We start from the raw sequence: 17,892 nt of genomic DNA, 5'->3' as shown, positions 1-17,892 counted from the left end.
TCCTGTGGCCAGGGCAGGTCCAGCAGGGGAGAGCGGGTAACTCACAGCCGGTCTTGCCTTGCGCCTGGGAACTACCACCCCTGCCAACCCGGGTATTTCGTCTTCACCACAACCCACAGAAGGGCCTCTGTTGAATCCTCCTTATAGGCGAGGAAACTTCGGCCCCGCGGGTGAGGGTTCAGGGCTGCACCACCTGTGTTGGCCTTAAACAGGTAGTTCCCATCCCTGAGGAACTGGCAGAGGTGGCCTTCCAGCCGGACCATGAAAGGAATAGGAAGGGTTGAACTTCGTAGCTTTTCTGTTTCTAGATGACTGAAGACCTTTTAGCAAGCAGGTGGGATAAGGGTGGAGAGTGGGGTGCCCGGCGGCCGCTGGAGGACGGCAGTACCCTTCTCTGGCCTCCCTCACATCTGCCAAGAAAGGTGGACACAGGCCTGGCGGCCCCTGAGCCCCCTCCCAGGGAAAGCTTCGGCTGTGCGGGTCCTCCCCACCCCCGCCCAGCCCCTCCTCCCAGTCCCCAGCCTGGAAGTGCTCCCGGCTCCGCCAGGCAAGATGAGACGCGGAGGCCCGGCTTCGTTTTGGGAGACCAAGTACAAGAAGGAGGCACCGACTGGCAGGAAGGGGCCTGTGGAGCAAGAGCCCCGGCGCCCCCTCACGGACTCGTGCGCCCACTGAACCCGCTGTGCGCCGGACCCCGCGCCCCAGCCCGCCCCGCCCCGGCGCCCAGGCCCGCCCCCGGCCCCGCCCGCGCCCGCGCCGCCGCGGGTCAGCGTCCCCTGCCGCCCGTCTGGAGCCGCCGCGAGCCGCCGCCATGGGCCGGGCCCGGCCGGGCGAGCGCGAGCCGTCCAGCCCCGGCCCCGCCGCGCCGCCCGCGTCCCCGCCGCGCCGCGCCCGCGCCCTGGCGCTGCTCGGAGCGCTCCTCGCCGCCGCCGCCGCGGCCGCCGCCGCCCGGGCCTTCGCTCGCCACGCCGAGGCCCAGGCGGCCGCGCGGCAGGTCCGAGCCGGCGGGGAGGGCGCGGCGGCCGGGAGACTCGGGTGGGCCCGGGCAGCGGTGGGGCTCGCAGAGGGACTGGGCTCCGAGGGGCGGGTGGGGGCCGGAGGGCCGGGAGGGCGGCAGGGAAGAGATAGGACGAGGCTCCAGGGGTCGGGCACACTTGGAAGGACTGATGGGGGAAGTGAGAGGACTGGCCCAGTGTGAGGCAGGAGCTGGGACAGGCTGCAGGGGGACAGTGCAGATGGGTGACTAGGACAGTGCAGACAAAGCAGAGAGCAAAGATGGGACCCGAGCATCTATCTGGACGGGCCGGGAGCGCTGGGACGGTGGGGAGGGGAGACCGGAGAGGACAATGGGTGGACCAAGAGGGTGACACGAGATGGGCGGGATGGGCCCAGATAGAAAGGGAGCACTTAGAGAGTGGACAGTGGATGAAGGCTCAGAGTGAAGCAGGGACCAGGAGGGATGGGAAGGGGGACTGGGGCTCTGGGGCATGCAGAGGTGGCATTTGGACAGATGGGCTGGGAGATGGGCTGAGACAACCAGGAAGATGTGGCGGAAGCAGCTCCCTCCACCCGTTTGGGATGCCAGTGGGGTGCACAGCTGCTCAGCCCAGCCACCTCCTCCCGAGCAGGACTCGGCGCTGAAAGCCCTGGGGACAGAAGGCCTCTTCCTCTTCTCCTCTCTGGACACTGACGGGGACACGTACCTCAGCCCCGAGGAGTTCAAGCCCATTGCTGAGAAGCTGACAGGTACCGGGAGAGGCTGGGGACTAGGCAGGAGGGAGCCAGGGCATTGCCCTCTACTTCTTGCTCTGTGTCTTCTGTGTCTGCTCTGAACAGAAGGGCTGCCTGGAGTAGGGGGAGGACGGTGCGTCCTGGCAGCCCTGGGGTCCTCCCAGCTCTGACATTTTCCGGCTGGTGGTTTGGGCAAGCTGCTTCAACATGGGCACCCACACATACTCGCACACCCAAGCCTGTTCTCACGTGTGACTAAAACTAGTTAACATTCCCTGACCACCTTCTCAGGACCAGACATCACTTTAAGCACCTCCTGTGAGTCATCTCTTTAATCTTCACAGTGCCTGTGAGATGGACCTGTCCTGATCCTCTTGTGTATAGTTTAGGAGACGGAGGCGCAGGAAGGCTCTCCAGCTTGCCCAGGCTGGAAAGGTGCAGAGCCAGGATTAGGGGCCTCCTGTCTTCAGGTCCTGCACCAGCTCATTTGAAGCTTAGAGAAAAATGTCTGCAAAGTGCCCACCATGCAGTAGACAGGAGCTATTACCATTACTGCTAAATATTAAACTCTGCTCGGGAGCTGTCAGATTCCTATCCCACCTTGTTACCCATTTTTGCCTGGTTGTAATCAGTGATTTTTATTGTAAAGATGAGGGGCTGAAGCATTCTAATGAATTATAAAATGCCTCTCTCACTGCTCCATCACCACCCTAACCTCTGTGTCCATATCTTGTGACGTTTCTTGAACTTATGATCTTGGGCATTTACTTGTTACCCAAATTGCCTGGTGTAAGTAGGTCAATAGATGGGAAAGACTAGAAAGAGACACCAGCTGCTCTCAGGCCGGTAAGCGCCAAAGGACCGTGATGGGCTTTCTGTGTCTCAGGATGGGTCAGGTAGGTCAGCCACGTGCTGACCCGGTGGCCTTTGGTCACTGCCAGAGGAGGAGGGTCAGATGAAAAATGCTAATTTGCTGGAGCGGATGTGTCAGTGCCTCCCAGGGGCAGTCAGTACTGTCATGAAAGCAGATGGGCAGATACACAGGTCAGCCCTGTGTGGATTTGCTTTGACTTCTTATTTTGCACACACTTCTCCGAGCAGCCACACAGCCACCTCCTTGTCCTTTTTTATGGCCAGAGAGCAAGAGTTCCCTCATAATGACATGTTGGCCAAGCTTGCTGGGCTTGGGGGTGCTTTTAATTTTTTCACACAGATCTTTTTCTCCATGAGGGGAAAAGAGCCTCTCCCTCAATTACCTCCTAGGCCACTGTGAGTGCAAAACTGGACCAAGTTTTTGGGAGAACAGAAAACAAAACAAAACCAGAAAAACACCAAATCTAAGCAGGAAATGGAGGCAAACAGTCCTCTCTATTTGGTACAGTTATGTGTGTTTAATTTTCTGCTTTATACCTTAAAAGTTTTACAAGTTGTCAGTAGTGAGCAAATTTTACTTGTAAGTCAGGAAATAAAACTTTTTATTAAAAAACCAAAGAGCCATAAAATGCTGGGTATTATTATTCATAATTATCTATGATAACAGTTAAGTAATTGGATAAGCAAGCCAACCAGTAACGCTGCACATTCCCATTGTTCCCTTCCTCTGAGGTTTCCAGATTGCTGTTTTGAAATTTTGTTGCCTTGACTTACAAATGCAGAAGTAACCATGATTCTTTAGAACAGGGGTTTGCATCAGGAGCCACTGGGGAGCATTAATCGGGAGCACATTTTCCAGATTCTAGCCCCTGAAGACTTTGACTCAGTAGGTCTGAGGGGGGTTCTGGGCATCGGTAGTTTAAAAAGGTATCCTGGTGATTCTGATGATTCCTGGTTAAGAATGCACCCATTTTAATGCACCCATTCAGTCTGTCAGTCCGTCTGTCAACAAATGCCAGGTGTGGTCTCTACCAGCAAGAGAGCAGTCGTAACAGGACCCACCCGTGCTTCATTCCGTTATCTGTGTCGTGGGCCCCCACCCTGCTGTTAGTCACCCCTTCTGCAGTAGCCGTCATGCCTCCCTTAAGCCTTCATCGTGACTCCCTCCACCCTTGAAAGACTATAGACTTGGCAGGTCTCTGAGCAGGAAGAGATCTGACGAATCAAGTTCAACCACTAGCCAGTCCAGCCCCTCGTACTGATGGGGAAATGGGCCACCCAGGAAACAGGGAGAAGCAGGTGTCCTCACTTCTGGACCAGTGCTCTTTCTGTGACACCAAAGATGACCTGATTCCACGTCCCCTGACCTCTCTGAGCAGCCTTTGCTTCTCCATGAGACCCTCATGACGGGACAGGCACGGTAGCATGGGCTCCATCTCTCATGTGGGAAAACCAGAGAGGATGAGTGATTTGCCCCAAATTGTCCAGGAAATGGAGCCAACCTCACCCCGGAGCTGGGCTCAGGGAAGGGGGACAGTGAGAATGGCCTTTCTGCAGCCAGCCTGGCCTGGTGGAAAGAGCACACATTAGAGTCAGAATTAGGTTTGAGCCCTAGCCCCGTGGATCCCCAACCATGAAACCACCGGTAATAGCAATACAGCTGACGTTTATTACTGGTTTACTCTGTACCAGGCCTGGATTATCTCATTTAATCCTCATAACAAGCCACTGGGCCAACCGTCACACAAGCTGGTGAGGAGTGGGGCTAGGATTTGAACCCAGGTCGTCTGGCTCCTAAGCCTTTGAGGAAACTTTTGAGGTCTTAATGCCCCCGGAAGAGGGTTGTGGTTGATTATAGGTTTAGAGTAAAACAGGCCTGGGTTTGAATCCTGATTCACACACTACCTAGCTGTGTGTCCTTGGGGAAGTGACTTCACCTCTCTGAGCCCCCAGTTTCTCATTTGTAAAATGACATTGATAATACTGCCTTCACAGGGTTACTGTGCAACTAAAATGTGATATACATTGAAGAAAATGTGTATGTGTGATATACCATGTGGTATACATCATATGTATACGCCTTTTATATCATACATATACAATTTGTGTATGTTTCATAAACGATGTGATCTATATTGTTACTTTGTTGATTGTTACCTGTTACACCCCCACCCCACCCCCATCCCTGCCAGGCCTGGCTTCCTTAATCACTGGCCAGTGTGGACATCCTGAGAGAAGTGAGGCCCTGCCATCTAAGGCAGGACCCCTCTCCAAGCGACCTTTATCTCACAGGGTCAACTCCTTCGGCCAGCTATGAGGAGGAGGATCTGCCCCCTGACCCCAGCGAGGAGACACTCACCATAGAAGCCCGATTCCAGCCTCTGCTGCCAGAGTCCATGACCAAGAGCAAAGATGGGTTCCTAGGGGTAAGTTGGGGCAGGAGTGGCAGGGGGTCCCCCACAGGCGGGACCAGAGACAGAGGGACCATCTGTGTGCACTCACCTCCTGAGAATGGGTCTGTGGTCTGCTCACCTTCCCTTCTTTCTGTCTTTCCTTCCTTCTTTCATCAGCACCCTCTGTGCACCCAGTGCGCCAGGCCCTGGGGGTCCAGAAGTGGGTGCGACGCTGTCCCTGCTGTCCGGGCACACAGTCTGGTAGGGGAGGTAGGAGGGATAAGCATGAGCCTCTGACCCAGAGTGGGGGTCTGGATGGCTTCCTGGAGGGAATGACATTTGACAGTGACTGCAGGGGACGAGGGCTCAGCCCATTGTCAGTAGGGGTAGGAAAAGGATCCGGCTGGAGGAAACAGCAAGTGCACTAGAGACCGTGCTGATGCAGCCGCCTCGCTTGGAATCATTACTTTCTGCAAGTCAGTCTTTCCCCCCAGGCTGTGAGTTTCCTCAGGGCAAGGCCGGTGACTCACACATTTGTGCCTCCCCAGGCCCCTAGCACAGTGCCTGGAGCCTGACAGGTGCTCTGTTGAGCTCCGATGAACCTGAGGTTCAGCCCCTGGCGATGGCTGTAGGGTGGGGATGACCCTGACAAGTGCCATCCTAACCAGCCCTGTGGTTAGGGCCCGAGGCCCTGTGGACAGGGTCTCAATCCCTCCCAGGACCTAGGCATCCCCAGGCCCTGCCCGCCTTTCCCGCTCTCTCCCCTGCGCTCTCCTCTCAGCTTTCCACTACTCCAGATGTCTGGGCTTTCTTCCAGCTGACGGCCTTCTCATATGCTGGTCCCTCAGCCAGGAACAACCTTTTCTCTTTGCCTCACTCACAGCTACTCAGCTTTTAGAGCTCAGCTGAACTGTCATTTCAGCAGGAGATGCCAGGCAGGCCACTGAGGGCAGAGAGAGGGGGTGGCTGGACCCAGGGCATGGGGGACACATGCAGGGGCATCCTGATCAGTGGGACTGGAAGAGAAGTTGCCAGATGGCAAAGGGCCTCAGCTGCCTAACTTTGGCCTTCGTTCTGCAGCAGCAAAATACCATAGCAGATTTTGAAAGAGGAGAATTCTCTCATCAGATCTAGGCTTTCCAAACTGGCAGCTGGGGAGAAAAGGGAGGCAAGAAGACCAGTTCCCAGGAGGGAGGGGGAGACAGGTGGGGGGAGGCCATGGTGATGGAGAGGAAAGGCAGCCCGGGGGATGCTGGGAAAGGGAGAAAGGCAGGGTGTGGCTACTAATGGAAAGGGAGGGGGGGCAGTTGAGGTGACTCAGGCTTCTGGCTGGTGGCCAGGTGCATGGGGACCCATTGCCCGATGGGGGTTGGAGGAGGGAAGCAGGTCTGGTAGGGAGGGTATGAGGTCAGTTTGGACTGTTGAAGTTGAGTTCCCTGAGAGATGTCCAGGGGGAGAGTCCAGTAAGATCTGGGTGGAGAAAGGTCTGGCATTGATGGGCTGGAGTGATGTCTGAGCAGATGAGTCCCTCCTACAGGGCAGAGAGAACAGGGTGGGGCAGGTGCAGGGGGCCCACCTGCACTTACAGGGGAGATGGGTCCGGAGCAGCACCGCAGCCCTGCGTCCCTAGCTCAGCCCCCTTTCGCGGGCCGCTCCGCTAAGAGCTCGCCAGCCTGTGAGCAGGACCCAGCAGACGGGCAGGCTCTGCCTGGCCCTGCAAGCCAGCCCCGCTTTGAGAACTTGCCTGTGAAAGCCCTCTCCTCCCACCTCAGCTTCCCACTGAGCCGGGTCCCATCACCAGGGAGGTCACAGGTGGGGCAGCTCCCTGGTGGCTGAGCACCCTGAGGGGGGCCAGGCACTCACTGTCCTGGTGGCCACTGATGGTGGCCCAGAAGGGCAGGGAGGAGCTACGGAAGGTGGAGCTTTGACCAGGGGACCTGCATGCTCCAAGGTCCCACCTCTGCTCCAGGCAGATGTGCAGAGAGGCCTGCAGAGCGTCTGACCCTCATTCTGTCCCGCCCTTCAGCTCACCAGACAGCAGTGGGGTGGGTTACTGATGAGGAAATGGCTCAGGGAAGGCCTTTGCCAGGGGCGCGCAGCCAGCGTGGCCCAGGCTCTGCAGAAAGCAAGGCCAGTGGACGGGGAGAGGAAGCCCAGGGCAGGGCGGGGCACCCGGGATTGGTCTGCTGGCTTATGTGCAAGAGGCAGGCAGGCCTGTGTGAGGCCCGGGACCTGGGCTTGGAGAGGGAGGGAAGAGGCCGTGAGAATCCCCCTCACAGAGCCCCCCGTTCCAGTCCTGGGTGGCCCCTCCAGCTGCCTCTGCTCCCCTGCCCTCGAGCGAGCTGTTCCGGCCTGGGCTGGACCCGAGGGGCCACAGGGGCACCACTTCTCTGGGCAAGGGGCCGGGGAAGGTGAGATGAGCCTCAGCTCTGGCAGGAGAGTGCCAGGCTTGTGGCCATGAGCAGGCAGGAGCCTCCCGGGTCCCTCTGCTTCCTGGGCTTGTGGGTTGGCTCAGGGCTCGAGGAGACCTCCGCACACACCTGGGACGTTCTCAGTGCCCCAGAGCTTCGACTTTCCTCTGCCCCAGGTCTCCCGCCTGGCCCTGTCCGGCCTCCGCAACTGGACGACCGCAGCCTCGCCAAGCGCGGTGTTCGCCGCCCGCCACTTCCGGCCCTTCCTTCCCCCTCGGGGCCACGCGGAGCTGGGCGAGCCCTGGTGGATCATCCCCAGTGAGCTGAACGTCTTCACCGGCTATCTGTCCAACAACCGCTTCTACCCACCACCCCCCAAGGGCAAGGAGGTGAGGGTAGCCCACGGCAAGCCCCGGGGCCCTGCCCCCCAGCCCCAGCACGGCCCCTCCCCATCGGCAACTGGACCCCCAGGGCCACGCCTACCCCACCTGCTCTCTGGCCTGCCTCTGGCCCCACGCCCACCTGGGCCCCAGGTCCAGAGCTGACCCTCACCCAGGGGAGCTGGGCCCAGCAAGCCAGCCCAGGTCCCACTGCCCTCCCCCCAGGTCATCATCCACCGGCTCCTGAGCATGTTCCACCCTCGGCCCTTTGTGAAGACCCGCTTTGCCCCTCAGGGGGCCGTCGCCTGCCTGACCGCCACCAGCGACTTCTACTACACCGTGATGTTCCGGTGAGGGGTCCTGGCAGCCCCATCCTTGCCTCCCACCTGGGCCTGGGACTCCAGGGAAGCACAGATGGGTTGAGCACCAGGAGGCGGGGCCTGACTCAAAGCCCACAGCTCCACCACTTACCAGCCTGTGGTCCTGGGCAAGCAGCTTTGGCTCTCTGAGCCTCACTTTCCTCATTGGGCATCAGGGTGGTGGTGACTTCCTCCAGGAGGAAGAGAAAAGGTGTTGAATGTGCTTAGCATGGGGCTGTTGGCTGTGATTGTCATCCACACAGAAGGGGGTGCGTAAGAGCTGTGACACCAGGTCACACACACCGTGGAGGGCTCAGAGGAGGCTCGGGCAAGGCTTCCGGGGAAGGCAGCACATGAACTGGGCCCTGAAGGATGGGCAGCGCTTGGAGGGCGTCCCTTCTCCCTGCCCCACACACTTCTTCCTCCCGCGCCCAGCCCTCTGCCCCACACACAGTCTGGCCAAGGGTTCCAGGCTTTGGGACAGAAGTGAGAGGGGAGGTGGGCAGGCTCTGCTCAGCAGGGAACCTGCTCCCAGCCGGACCCTTTCCCTCCAGCATCCACGCCGAGTTCCAGCTCAGCGAGCCGCCCGACTTCCCCTTCTGGTTCTCACCCGGCCAGTTCACGGGCCACATCATCCTCTCCAAAGACGCCACCCACGTCCGTGACTTCCGGCTCTTCGTGCCCAACCACAGGTGAGAGCCTTGGCCCCGGCCCCGTCATCCTGCTTCCGTTTGCTCCCCACCAGCTCCAGGAGCTCAGATGCAGGGGCCCGGAGGCCCCCTCAGTCTCTCCCCAGAGCTACTTCTCTTGGGAGGGGCCTAGAGCTGACCCAGGAGGAGGTAGCTTGAGGTGGGCTGAGGGAGATCATTCCATCATCTGATAGGCGTGTCCCAGGCGCTGTGTGGGCCTGGCCTGCCAGCTCTGTGCTGGGACCCAACGCAACGGCCAACAGCCTCTCCCTGAAGATGGAACTGCCCCTCCCCCGCACCATACTGCTGACAGACCTCCAACAGACCCGTAACCACAGCCTGCTCATGCCACCCTAGGCGAAGGCCAGCAGGTGGGGAGGGACCCGGCTGGTCAGGGTCCAGGAAGGCCTCCCAAAGGAAGGGACGTCTGTGCAGCGACCTGGGGGCTGAGGAGAGTTTAGCCAGGCAGAGGGAAGGGCACATACAAAGGCCTAAGAAGCAGGCCCTCCACGCCTGCAGTTGCTACCACAGACCCTGGGGCGCCAGGGGGCGGCTTCTGGGAGGGCTCAATGCCAGTCACCTGCCTGCTTGCCTGCCTGACCTGCTCAGGGGCAGCCTCTTGTCAGGGAGGCAGGGGACGCAGAAAGTCTTTCCAGATTCCTGACCCCCAGCCCCAGCACGGCCCCTCCCCATCGGCAACTGGACCCCCAGGGCCACACCTACCCCACCTGCTCTCTGGCCTGCCTCTGGCCCCACCCCCACCTGGGCCTGTGATAGCATGCAGCCGCTTAGTGAGCCTGAGTGACTCTGTGCAGGGACAAGACCTGGGCTGAGAGATGAGGGGCCCAGAGCGAAGTCTCAGCCGTGGCACCCGTGGGCTCCGTGGCTGTGGGCAAGGCCCTGGACCCCTCCAGGCCTCAGTTTCCTCATCTGCTAGATGGGAGGCTGGCTCCTGGGCAGGAGTGAGGGGGTCATTGGGACAGCCTGGGAAGAGAAAGTTGCCCCCAGGACCAGGAGCGGTTTCCTCTCAGTCCCCCGAGGGAAGGAGCATCCTGGGCCACGGGGAAAATGAGGAGGAAGGACACGCTCTCCTCCTCCTTCCTCGCTCATCAGGCAAGCCCCTGTGCTGCAGGGGCTCAGCCCAGGGTTGGAGGTGGGGTCCTGGACTGAATGAAACAGAAGGAGGGGGCAACTGTTCCTGGGCCTGTGTCTCAGGCCTAGACCACGGGACCGCTGACCGGCTCTGAGGGCACCCAGCTCACCCTGACTGCTTCACCTGCCCAAGGTGGTTGGTTGTCTGTCCTGGGGCGCCCCCATGTGGCGCATCTGCAGGTTGCAATGCTCAGGCCAGACTTCCTGCGGGGGGGAGGCACTGATGAGCTCTGCCTCAAAGAGTCGTGGATCGTGGACAGTGCATGAGCCATGGGTATGGAAGCCCTTCATGAACTGTAAAGGGCTGGGCCAGTGGAGGGTGGCATGGTCGCAGTGCCTTCCGAAGAGGCAGCCTGGGGAGAGGAAAGGGACCAGGCTCTGCCGTCAGAACTCTAGTGGCTCTGAGACCTTGGGTCCACCCTGCCAAGTCTCAGCATCCTCATCTATAAAATAGGGTCAGCTGCATGCTTTCAGTGAGATAAAGTCTGACGTCTGGTTAATGGGCCTTGATGACGGTGGTGTTCTGCCCTGGCCACCCTCTCACCTGTCCCCAGGTCTCTGAATGTGGACATGGAGTGGCTGTACGGGGCCAGCGAGAGCAGCAACATGGAGGTGGACATCGGCTACATACCCCAGGTGAGCGCACCTGGGTAGGGTGGTCCCTACCCAGGGAGGAAGGTGGGGCTCGGCCGCAGGGCCCTGCCACAGGGCCTCTCAGCCTGGCTGCAAGGAGGCCCAGCTGGCTAGGAGCCTTGGGGCGGTGAAGGACAGAGCTCCTGCAGGCTGAAGCCACTGTCCCCAAAGCAGGATCCTAGGAAGCCACCTGTTCTTCCTAGCCAGTGTCTGCCATGGGCCCTCAGATGGCTTCACACTGGCTGGACACTGGCTCTGTCCTGCACTCACTGCACAGCCTTGACCAGGCCCTGCCCTTCCCTGGGCCTGTCTCCCCTCCTCTGCAATGAGGGGCAGATCTGCAGAGGTGCACCTCTGCAAATCTTTGAGGGTCTCTCGGGGCCCCTGGAGGACTCGGGCCCCTCGCTGAGACGTCCCTCAGTGACATCATCCCTCACTGACCTCCGGCCCAGATGGAGCTGGAGGCCATGGGCCCCTCAGTGCCCTCTGTGATCCTGGACGAGGATGGCAACATGATCGACAGCCGCCTGCCCTCGGGGGAGCCCCTCCAGTTTGTGTTTGAGGAGATCACGTGGCAGCAGGAGCTGAGCTGGGAGGAGGCCGCCCGGCGCCTGGAGGTGGCCATGTACCCCTTCAAGAAGGTGAGGCCAGACGGGGGTAAGGGGCGGGGCTGGGATCCCTGGGGCTGGGTCCGGAGCTGTGGGAGCAGCAGGTGGGCACTGGGCGTGGGATGCCATGCAGGGCTTGCTGCTGAGGCTGCCTCCCTGTAGGGCCCAGCCTGGGCCAGGGAACCTCCCCTTTGCCCTTTAGAACTTGGAAGGAGGTACCCCCTGGCTCAGCATCACCCCTTCACACAGACACACAGACACACGCACACAAACACACACACTGCAAACATACATGCATATGTACACACACACGTATATACACTACAGACACACACTACATGCACATCACACACTCAGCCCCTGAATGGGACCCTGGCGGCACACAGTAGCTTCTCTCTGTCTCGACTTGGCCCCAGGTCACCTACCTGCCGTTCACTGAGGCCTTTGAGCAAGCCAAGGCCGAGAACAAGCTGGTGCACTCAGTTCTGCTGTGGGGGGCCCTGGACGACCAGTCCTGCTGAGGTGAGGGAGACCCTTGCAGTCTGAGGGGAGAAAGGGGGGCAGACTTCATACCTTGTGGGTACAGGAGGCCCTGAGACCAATGGGACTCTCCTGTCGCAGTATGAGGGACTCAGGGACGACATGGGGCAGAGTGTGGGGTGACGGCTCGCAGGGTTCTGTGCTAAGCCCAGAGGAAGCTGCTGGACACAATAGAAAGAGCCCAGCTCAGCCATTTTCAGCCTGGAGACCTTGGCCAAGTGACTCCTTCCCTGAGCCTCAGTTTTCTCAGCAGTAAGAGGGTAACATACTTACCTCCCAGAGTTGTGAAAACAGATGTGAAAGTGCCTGTACTTGCACACGAGTGAGAGAAGGTAGTGCCAGAGCCTGGACTGCATTCACTTATTCAGAAAATTCAACGAAGACCCGCTGGTGCAAAGTTCTTTGGGTGCCTGACACTGGGTACAAAGATGAGCAAACAATGGCCCTGCCCACATCCAGCCAATCGACAAACATCCTGGGCACCTCCTGTGCCAAGCCATAGGCTAGGTGTTGGGCATCTTGCACTGAGGAAGTCAGAATCAGCCCCAGTCCTCAGGGAGCACACAGTGTGTGCAGAAGGCAGACAGTGAATGCACAAGTACAAGCGTGGTGAATTTACACAAGGCATGGTCCAGAGTGGCACGAGAGTGTGTAACGGGGTGGCAGGGTCAGGGAAGACTTCTTTAGAGAAAGTGACATATAAGCTGAGACTTTGAAGGATGAGGAGGATGAGTTTGCCAAGTGACAGGGGAAGTGTTTTAGGTAGAAGAATTGTCTGTGCAAAGGCCCTGGGACAGAGTTTAGTGGATTTAAGAAGCTGTCACTGTCTAGAAGCCCCTGGGCCAGGTAGGCCCCCAGCCAAGTCTCAGCCCAGGATGCCAGTATGTTATTGATGTTAGTTACAGCTGCCATTTATTCCGCACCTCCTCTGTGGTAGATTCTTTGAATCTGTTATTTCACCTGGGTGCACTGACCGTTCTACAGTTTATGAGGTTTACTGCTGATAGAAAACCCAGTGAGACATGCAGGGTGCCTCACCGACCTGGCCTTGCCTCTCCCGGAACAGGTTCAGGGCGGACTCTCCGGGAAACTGTCCTGGAAAGTTCGCCCATCCTCGCCCTCCTCAACGAGAGCTTCATCAGCACCTGGTCCCTAGTGAAGGAGCTGGAGGACCTGCAGGTGAGTGGCAGGTGGGCGGGAAGAGCCCCATGGGCGCCCCTGGGACAGTGCTGGGAGCCGAGGTGTCAGGAGCGTGCCCAACTGTCCCCATAGAACAACCAGGAGAACCCATCCCACAAGAAGCTGGCCAGCCTGCACCTGGAGAAGTACAGCTTCCCCGTGGAGATGATGATCTGCCTGCCCAATGGCACCGTGGTAGGTCCCCCACCACTCATCCCCAGCCCCGGGCCAGGCACCATGGGGCAGGGGAAGCGGCAAACAAGGGGCACGGCTTACAGACCTCATCAGGCTCCAGGTCTGGCTCTACCACTTCCTGGCTGGTGTCTTAGCCAGTCCGAGCCTCAGTTATCCCCTAATGTCCCCTCGGCCTGCCTCGTGCAGGTGTCGGGACACTCCCTCAGAAAGGGAACCTCAGCAGCACTTTGGGGACCTGGCAGCAGTGGGCATGGTCTAGCAGCAGAGTGGACAGGAACGTGACCTGAAAGAGAAGGCTCAGACCATTGCGGCCAGTCCTGGGATGGAAGGGAGGGAGGGACAGGCCTCGTGACAGGCAGAGAGGACCTGGGGACGCCCCAGGCTGAGCCAGGCTTCAAGACCCTATCTCTCCCGAAGGGCCCCTTACACAGCACTCACATCGTCGCGTTGGGTTTTCACGGGAGCTTTGGGGATAGATGAGCACGAATGCCGATCTCACAAACAAGGAAACTGAGGCTCAGAAAGGTTCAGAGACTTGGCAAAAGCTGCATAATTAAGAAGTATAGCTGCCGGGAATTCCCTGCAGTCCAGTGGTTAAGACTTGGCGCTTTCACTGCTGTGGGCCTGGGTTCAGTCCCTGGTGGGGGAATTAAGATTCCACAAGCCGTGCAGCGCAGCCAAAAAAAAAAAGAAAGAAAGAAAGAAAACAAAAAGAAATACAGCTGACTTTCAAAACAGGCGCCCGCCTGTGAGCCTCAGCGTCACCTGCTCTTCTGAGCAGAGCTGCCCCTTATCCTTTAAGTCCCAGGGGATGGTTAGTGTGGGACTGAGGGATGGAAGCAGGTGGGGAGCAGCGCAGGAGCAAGAGCTGGGGCTGGCCTGGAATGGGGGCGTCCAGTGAGGGCTTGGTGGCGAGGAGGAGGGTGCCAGCCAAGGGCCTTCTGTCTGGAGTTCAGAAGAGGAAAGGCCCGGGGGAGCCAGCCAGCTCGCACCCGCCCACAGGCGCCCACTGTGGTGGACTCGGCCCAGCCAGGGCCCGGGCTGGCGAAGCTGGGCAGACAGGACTCTGCCTGGGCTGCGGGTGGCCCGTGCTCTCCCGCTCGCTCGATTTGTTTGTTCGTTTACCGGACACCTGCCCTTAAGGTGCCCACTACCTGGAGCGGGAGGCAGATGGGGACACAGGCGTGTGGGCATTTCGACAGAAGTGAGTGCGGAGTTCAGGGCTTCTGGGAACAGAGGAGAGAGGTCATGGGGCGCGGAGGCAGGGGAGGGAAAGGTGATGCCGGAAGGCGTTAGGTTTCACCTGGTGGGCGAGGTGTGGAGCCCTGGAGTCAGAGGGCCCTGTGAGCAGAGGAGGAGGGGGAACGGGTTGCCCCTGCTGTCCGCCATCTGCCTCAGCAAGAACAGTTGAGGCTGCGGGGGCACTGAGCCCGGCTGGGCCCCCGCCCTCCTCACCCCACCCTTCTCCCAGGTCCACCACATCAACGCCAACTACTTCTTGGACATCACCTCTGTGAAGCCTGAGGACATCGAGAACAATGTCTTCAGCTTCTCATCCACCTTTGAAGACCCGTCCACAGCCACCTACATGCAGTTCCTGAAGGAGGGCCTCCGGCGCGGCCTGCCCCTCCTCCAGGCCTAGTGCGCCTGCTGGGCAGCGAGAAGCCCGCTGGACGGGGAGCTGGACAGGCCCCTCTGCCCCGGAGCCAGAGCAGCCCTCGCACGTTTCACCTTCCACCTCTCAGGCTGCCCGTGGGGTCTGCGGCCATCCAAGCTTTGCCTCAGTGAAGGGGGGACAGGGGGTCCTCGGCTGACCAGGTGGATGAACCTCGAGCTCCAGCTGCCACCATCAACCTTTTACTACCTACCTGGCTCCGGAAGCTGCTTGGGACCCCAGAAGAGGGCCCGGGGTCATCTCCCTGGACCTCACTCACTCAGGCACATAGTCCCAGCCCTTGCAGGGCAAGTAGTAGGGAAGAGTGGGTGCTAGGAAGACAGGGCCACCCCTCTCTCCTTACCTTCACCCCCTCCCAAAAGAAACATCAAGAAGCCCTGGCCTGAGGGTGTGGGCAGGCTGCCAGGGAAGCACTCCTGTTTGTCCGGAGCCTTCTTCCTCGCATAGCCCTGGCTGCCCTCCTGTGCTTGGTGTCCCCAGTGGAATCAGTCTCAGCTGGAGACAGCCTTCTGGAAGCTCTGGGTAGAACCCTCCTTCAGAAGCGGAAATCGTACTGTACCCCTGCTGCTCCCCAGACCACTCAATCCAACCTAACGATAGGACCCCACAACCTATTTCAGGACTTACTGGAAGCCAGTTCTCTAGGGAGGTTTACCACAAAGTAAGCTTCTGCCCTTGGCAAGGAGTCCGCTGAGGCCCAGGGCCATGGCACCCCCACCGCCTACCCCAGCACAGGCCACAGCGGGGCGGCTGGAGCCAGTGTCCCTGTAACACCTCCTGTCCTTCAGACCTCAGCTCCACAGAAGTGTAACCCAGTCAAAGAACACGGCGTCCCCCAGCGCTGGCACTGTCCCAGCCATCAGGCAGCCCCACCAGCCTGTCCACCGCTGGGTGGCCACTGACTCTCCTTGGCCACTCTCAGGGCCTTGGTCCACATCCTGAGCCACTGACCACGGCCAGTCTCTTTTTATACACGCAGGGCAAGTGTTTTTATGTGAACTTTCTCACAGTTTATATGTATTTTTGATAGCCCCGGCACTGAGGAGAAAGGAGGGGGCAGTGGTACCCCCCAGCAGCTGCCCCGTGATGGCTGGATCTGAAAGCCTAGGTGGATCCAGCTTGATGTCTTAGCAGTTGCTCCTGTGGGAAGAAACACCCCTCTCTTCCTTCTCCTCTTCCAACTGTTTAAAAATAGTCCTCAGAGGGTCAGTATACCCCCTACTCTATCCTTGTCCTCCGCTCAGGCCCATGAGGGGCCCTTGGGCTTTCATAAAGCCCCCTCCGCCGCCCATCCCTGCCTTCATTTATGCCCCCTCCGCCACCCCACAGGGGGGCTCCCTCCTGACCTGGAAGAGGAAGGAAGGCAAACATTTCCTCAGATGCACTCCCAGCCCTCCCACCTGCCACTGGAGTTTCCACACTGAGTCTTCCTCACAGACTGTCGTGTTCTCAGTGTTGTATCAAGTAGCGTAATAATGGCCAGTTACCAAGAGCTTTCTCTACCTAAGGCACTTTGTTAAAATCACATGCATTTCCTCATTTAATCCTCACAGCAGATGTGAGGCGGATAGTAATCATTCCCATTTTGCAGATGAAGGAATTGGGTCTCAGGAAAGTGAAGTGACTTGCCCAAGGTCACTCAGTGGTAGGGTTGAGATTCAGCCTGTGTCTTGATGTTGGAGTGTTTTGTCTTGCACTACACACGCCACCCCGCAGCCCACCCCCTCTCTCCCCTGCCTGTTTTCAGTGAGGTGAGAAAGCCTTTCAAACCAAAATGTCTTATTCCCCTCCGTTCTCCAGAGCAAATGAGGTGTGAGCCAACAAGCTCAGCCCAGTTCTTTGTGTCCCTTCTGCAAGGCAGTGCTTCCATGCCACTTACAGGGAGGGAGGGCCCCGAGCCTGTCTCAGTGCTTCCAGGCATGGGTGGCAGTAGCCTGTCCCATGAGCCACCCAGTGTCAGCAGAGGCTCAGCCTTCCCACCCAGCAGGGTCTTCCCCTCACGCTGGTCTGGGAAGGCCGGCGCCGTGATGAGCGACCCGTACCCCGTGAAAGGTAAAGCTTGCTTGGGCTTTCTGCATCCTCACCTGATGCCTCTGCCTGACCCCCCACCATGAGCCTTGAGGCTCATGGTGGGGGAGGGCCCCAGCTGCCCTCTTTTGTCACCCCTCTGCCACTTCCCTGCCCTGTCCCCAATGTGTCCTATAATAAAATTGGAGATTAGGGTGGTTCTAAGTGCCTTTCCTTTGAGCTGGATGTTGTTCAGTTCTGTTCTCGGTCTCATTCCTCTGCTGAGATTGGCTTGGCAGATGGGCAAGGGAGCATGGCTGGAATGCCTTTGGGGACTATCTTATTTGTCACCAGAAGGCTTGAGTGACTTGCTTAAAATAAATTTGTGATAGACCTAGAGGAAGAACTTACTATTTTTAGAATCTGATGCTCTGTGTTGAGAAAGATTCTGAAGTTAAGCCCATCATCTTAGAAGCAGAGCCTGAGACAGGCATTAGGTAAATTTTTTTGAGGGTGTGGACTTCAGGAAAAACCTGTAAAAGAAGGATTGAAGCAGAAGGGGGAAAGGAAGAACCTTGAGCAGGGATAGAGTCTCAAAGCCAAGCCTTGGCCAGATCGCAGGAGCAGGGCTCTAGAGCACAAACCACACTGCCAAGTTGAACTGGCCTCTTGTACCCTGTATCAGTCAGTCAATGGTTTAGGGGGTAGAGTAACTTACCAGGTTAGGGCTTCCATTCTGAGAATGGGGCAGCTGTGAGTAGCCAACACAGCTGCTGGGGGATGGATTCATGGGTTGGGTAAAAGGGATCTTTGGGGAGAACCAAGGAAAGGCAACTAGAGTGGATTTGCAAGATCTGCCGTTGCCCAGGATGGGAAAGCAATGATTAAAGCAACGATTTGTCATCCTGGAAAGAGGGCTGGACCTGAAAGTCAAATTTCATCATTTGAAATATGGTGGGGATCAGGGTGGACACTGTCTCTGACTAGGACCAGTTACATAGTTGGCAGGATCCAGTGCAAAATGAAAATGCAGGGCCCTGTTGAAGAAAACTATTTTGTTAATTTCA

The 17,892-nt window shown here is 58.4% G+C and overlaps 1 protein-coding gene across 2 annotated transcripts; it reads left to right on the top strand.

The window, feature by feature from the left end:
• The first annotated feature begins 792 nt into the window (after window positions 1–792).
• On the top strand, window positions 793–17,065 carry SELENON (selenoprotein N). Of its 2 annotated transcripts, none has more exons than XM_082434197.1 (12): window positions 793–994; window positions 1,629–1,746; window positions 4,897–5,030; window positions 7,585–7,797; window positions 8,014–8,138; window positions 8,702–8,839; window positions 10,543–10,624; window positions 11,074–11,262; window positions 11,646–11,751; window positions 12,836–12,948; window positions 13,042–13,143; window positions 14,615–17,065. In XM_082434197.1, the coding sequence occupies exons 1-12, from the start codon at window positions 812–814 to the stop codon at window positions 14,783–14,785; spliced, it is 1,674 nt and encodes a 557-aa protein (XP_082290323.1). In that variant the 5' UTR covers window positions 793–811; the 3' UTR covers window positions 14,786–17,065. The 2 variants fall into 2 exon arrangements, with proteins under 2 accessions (XP_082290323.1, XP_082290324.1); XM_082434198.1 differs by lacking the exon at window positions 793–994 and adding an exon at window positions 1,152–1,175.
• Window positions 17,066–17,892: the final 827 nt, after the last annotated feature.

The sequence above is a fragment of the Balaenoptera physalus genome, assembly GCF_965194825.1.
Source record: "Balaenoptera physalus genome assembly, chromosome: 1".
NCBI classification, from domain to species: domain Eukaryota; kingdom Metazoa; phylum Chordata; class Mammalia; order Artiodactyla; family Balaenopteridae; genus Balaenoptera; species Balaenoptera physalus.
This window is presented reverse-complemented; position numbering and strand designations above follow the sequence as displayed.